This window comes from Ananas comosus, unplaced genomic scaffold, assembly GCF_001540865.1.
Source record: "Ananas comosus cultivar F153 unplaced genomic scaffold, ASM154086v1, whole genome shotgun sequence".
Lineage (NCBI taxonomy): Eukaryota > Viridiplantae > Streptophyta > Magnoliopsida > Poales > Bromeliaceae > Ananas > Ananas comosus.
Window position 1 is genome coordinate 2,122 of NW_017890667.1, and position 4,854 is coordinate 6,975.

General features: G+C 29.2%; 1 protein-coding gene across 1 annotated transcript in view; it reads right to left on the minus strand.

The window, feature by feature from the left end:
• The window catches only part of LOC109704053 (zinc finger protein 3-like), a gene marked incomplete at its 3' end in the record, with an annotated part of 832 nt that extends 176 nt beyond the window's left edge, over positions 1 to 656 (minus strand). The window contains exon 1 of the mRNA XM_020224789.1: positions 6 to 656. Within this exon, the coding sequence (XP_020080378.1) occupies positions 6 to 452 (447 nt within the window). The remainder of the gene's footprint in view (positions 1 to 5) is intronic.
• Positions 657 to 4,854: the final 4,198 nt, after the last annotated feature.

Genomic DNA, 4,854 nt, shown 5'->3' on the forward strand with positions numbered 1-4,854 from the left:
ATAGCGGCGGCGGCGGCGCCGCGCTTCGCGAGGCTGCGCTCGTGCTTGTGCGCGTTCTGGTGCCCGCCGAGCGCCTGCGAGCTGTAGAACTTGCGGCGGCAGTAGTTGCACGAGAACACGCGCGGCGGCTCCCGGTCGGGCGAAGGCGGCGGCGGCGACGACGACGACGACGACGGGGGCCGGTCGGTCGCGCCGAGCGAACCGATCAGGTCGAGCTCGACCGACGTTCCTTCGTCACTGTCCTCTCCTTCTGTCTTGCTTTCGAGTTGTGGTGTTACGGCCTCTGCGTGTTCGCTACCCACTTTTTTCTCACCATCTTTTTGAAAAGTCTCATCCATGTTGTAGTAATCCATGATGGTGTTGTTGTTGTTAGGGCACAAATAACATGGGGGGGTTTTGTACTTGTGATTGATGTTTATTATTATTATTATAGGGAGAGGGTGATAAAGCATGAATGGAAAAGAATCAAATGAATCTCCCAAAGATGGAAGTGGGGGTTGGGAGTTACAAATTAGAAAAGAGTAGCGAGAGAGAAATTAAGCTTACATGGAAACTTATGTGGCTCCTCTTAAACATGTTGGATGTTTCATGCATCTCCTCTCTCTCTTCTCTCTCTCTCTCTCTCTCTCTCTAGAAATTAATGCATTGTGAGAGGGATGAATCAATCCAAATTTGATAAGAAAAGTGATATATTAAGACATTTAATCACATGATTGGTGAGAGAAGGTCTAATACTTCCATATTGAAGTGATGTCACATATGGATGGACCTAGTCTTAGCCACGAGGCTAACTATATATATGACAAAAAAAATAGAAAAAACAAAAAAACCCCAAAAATAAAAATTAGTTTACCCTGCCGTAGTTTAGCGCCTAGTTAGTTAATTCGCGAATTATTCGCGAATTATTGAAAATTCTAATTAAACAGTTTATTTACGAATTTTTTTCAAAGAAGAAAAATTATTCACGAATTTTTGATCTAGCCGAATTATTCGCAAATTATTAAAAATATAAATAAAAAATTTATAATTTTTTATTTTTAAATATATATTATCTTATATTTTATATTTTATACTGAATCCGTTTTTTAAGCCGAATTTTTCAACGAATTTAAAAATTAGAAAATAAATTTTATACGTATTATACCCGTACCGAATTTTTGCCGAATCCGAATTAACTAACTATGGTTTAGCGCATTTTTACTTTATCATTTTGTAGTTTAAACAATTTACACTTAGGTTATCTATAATTTAAAGCTTTTTTTTTTTTTTTACTTATCAGTCACCATCTAATTCAAAAAACTACACATGAATATCATATAGTTTTATTTTTTAATATAATAACATCATATAGTTTTTAAAAAATATCACTTTAATATCTATTTAGTGGGAAGTTTTTTCATTGAAATAATAATAAAACCACACGATAGCTAAGCACAACCTTATTTTTGTTTACAAATTAAAAATACGTTAAACTACGAGGTAGACAAATTAAAATTTACCCAAAAAAAGGAAAAACCTTTAACTGCTTTATTTTTTTTTTTTCAATTTTCACTACAAAATGCTACAATTTACCAACTAGAGAGTGGTACATAATTAAAGTGAAAAATTTTACAAAGAAAAATGTGTAAATACTTCTTGAAATTTACACTTTCACAAGCCGGCGCGAAACTTTTAATCTTATAAATTAGACCTCTTAAACTTTACCAAAACTTCAGAAGATCTCGATCTTCTCCAGTGATGTTACTAATCGGAAAATAGTTTTACTCGCATGCGTTGTAGCATTTGATCTTATGATTGTAAAATATATAATTTTACTGTTCGATTTAATAGTAGATCTTTACGATTAAACAGATCTGTAGAGTAAATAATAAAGTAAAATTTTTCAAACCACATGACGGCAAAGTAAAAATACATTAAACAAAAGGGGTTAATCAAAGTCTACTCAATCTTTTATGTGCACCAATATATCAGTAAACAGTTATTTAATGTGTATATGTTAGCATATATTCCAATATTAACCTTTGAGGTAAAGTACAATTTTTATATTTTATAGGAGCAATTTCAAACATTCCCCTCATAACTTTAAAAATATTACAAATGTCCCTTCATATTTGGTAATATCATTATTACCTCTCAAAATTCATAAATTATATCATAAACAGTCTCAGATTAGTATAAAATTATAGTTGAATTAAAACATAAAATGATAAATTTTACTCCTTTTTAATTAATTATAGTTAATATTTTGGTTACCGTGAAGGACTGAGAAAATTATTTTGTACGCACTTGCTAATTAGATTCGCATCTCCCAAACCCTAAAAACCCTAAAATCCCTAACACCCTAAAATTTCAAATTCTTAAAACCCTAAAATTCTAAACCCTATAATCCATAACTATAAACGTTAAAACGCTCCATGGGCGGGCGTAACGGGAAAATGGCCAAATTTTAAGCAGAGTTAAACAAATAAGCATAATTTCAATAATTTTATGAAATTAAAAAGATTTTTTTGCTATTGAAAATTTTTTAGGGGTACCTATGTAACTAATTAAGGGTACTCTTCTGAGTACTCAAGAAATTAACCCTGTTTTATAATTATCCTTCTATTTATAAATATTGTATTATCATCTTAAGCTAATTATATTAGAACCTATTTTTATATATAAATAGCATGTTAGGAAACAGCTATAGAATATGTTAAAGTAAACATAACATTGTGTCTCTTTTGCATTGGATCATGGGTGATTTCATATTTGCTAATTTAGGAATCAACATATCCTGGATTAAGATCTCTACACGTAAAGTTGCAGCTGGTTTATTACCATAATTAGGTAATTCCCATGTTTTTAATTAATGGTGGATATTATTATTATTATTATTATGTGTGTGTGTGTATATATATATATTTATGGTATAGGTGCATGAACTAATAATAGTGAAGTGATGAGATTTGGTGTGTAAATATGAAAAGATACGGCCAATGAAACGTTTCATATAAAAAGTAAATAAAAACATATGCATTTGTATCTATTAAGTGATGGGATATTGCTTCATAAATGTATGGTACATAAAAAGTTCAAAATTAAAGAATAATAATAATAATCTTCTTCTATGCTACTCAAAAGTACATTTCACACTTGAGGGATTTAAATAACTATATATTCTAGGATTAATACCTTGTCCAAATATACATTAATCTAACTCTTAGCTAGCTAGGGTTTTATTTATTTTTTGTTGGTTTTTGTTTAGGTACATAACTAGCTTGGTTAAGTAAGGAATAATTCTAGCTAGCTAATTCTAGCAATATTTATCAAGTGATTAGCATGTCGAGAACGTGATTAGCGATCACGTGAAATAACTTAGGAACTGATTGGTTTTCCGTAGATTTAGATTCGACAAGTTAGAGTTACAGACAGATGCAACTGGAGCAATTATAGCTGTATCACATTTGAATGTCGGGAGGAATGTAGCAACAAAAGCTAGAGGAGTATATCCTTATATACTTTCAATTGCCGTAAGTCAAATTTGCAGCCGATTTGGCCTCAGGTCAAATTACTGTAGTTGGATTTGGAGTTTAACTACTGCAGTTGAAACTAAATAGGAGCTTCGATTGTTGCAAGTGGACTATATCAGAATTGACTATAATTTTAATTGCAGCAGTTGGTAAAGAATCAAATCATCTGATTTAAGGGGAAAAAAAAGCATTTTTGAGCTAGGAAACAAAAACAAAAATGTAAGGGTAATTTAGATGTACTCTTAAAACTTAGAAAAATATTATAAATATCTCTTCAAAATTGTCAATATCAGTATTATCTATACTATATATAAAAGCGTATAAAAATTTCGACAATGACAGACGGAATCCAAAAAAGAATAAAAGAATATTCTATATATTTCTTACGAATGGGTACGAACAGATATGATCACTTAATTAAAAAAATTTTAAATAAGAATGAACGGTTATGATTAATCAGTTAAAAAATAGCATTTTTATCCATCTATAAATCCAATACGAATGGTTGTATCAATTAAAAATAAACGGTTCACTTAATTAAAAAAATCTCAAATAAGAACAAACGGCTATGATTAATCTGTTAAAAAATCGCATTCTTTTCCAAAAATTTTAATTATAGTGGATGAAAATTAAATTTTAAATTTTGAAATAAATATGAATTAAATTTTGATGCTTTTTGTTTAAAACACATATTTAAATTTTAGATCATCAGAAATAAAAAAATATATAAAAATATTTAATGTATATAAAAAAATAGAATATTACAAATATTTTCTAATAAAATATAACATATGAATTTATAAATTATAAAATTTTAAATAAATACAATGTGCAAATTCATATTAATTTAAAATAAATTAAAATAATTGTTACGTGCATTTGTACGTATACTTAACTAGTTTCTATAAATCTGTAAATAATATCCGAAACATCCTTTTTTTATCAATTTTCGTTAAAGTTTTATTAGAATTAGCCCTGATGAGAGAAACTATCATCTGACTTTGTGTTTTTGGTTCAATTTATACGATTTTAGGATAGTTTTTTTTTTTTTTCAGTTTATAATATGAATACGTTTTGGTTCAATTCATGCCCCAAATTTTTTTAAAACATTATTACTTATTTAAATTGATAAAGTCTCATTTATCTTTTTATTAATTAAAGGGGCATTGATGTTTGTCACGCATGCAATGTTTGGAACATTTTTTTATATTGACAGTTTTTGAAAGATTCTACATAACTAGTGGTGGAGGAAAAAAAATACAAATAAAATTACTTTTTTTTTTTATTTCATACTCTTTTAATTATATTGTATTTATAATTACATCAAATCAACATCAGATGT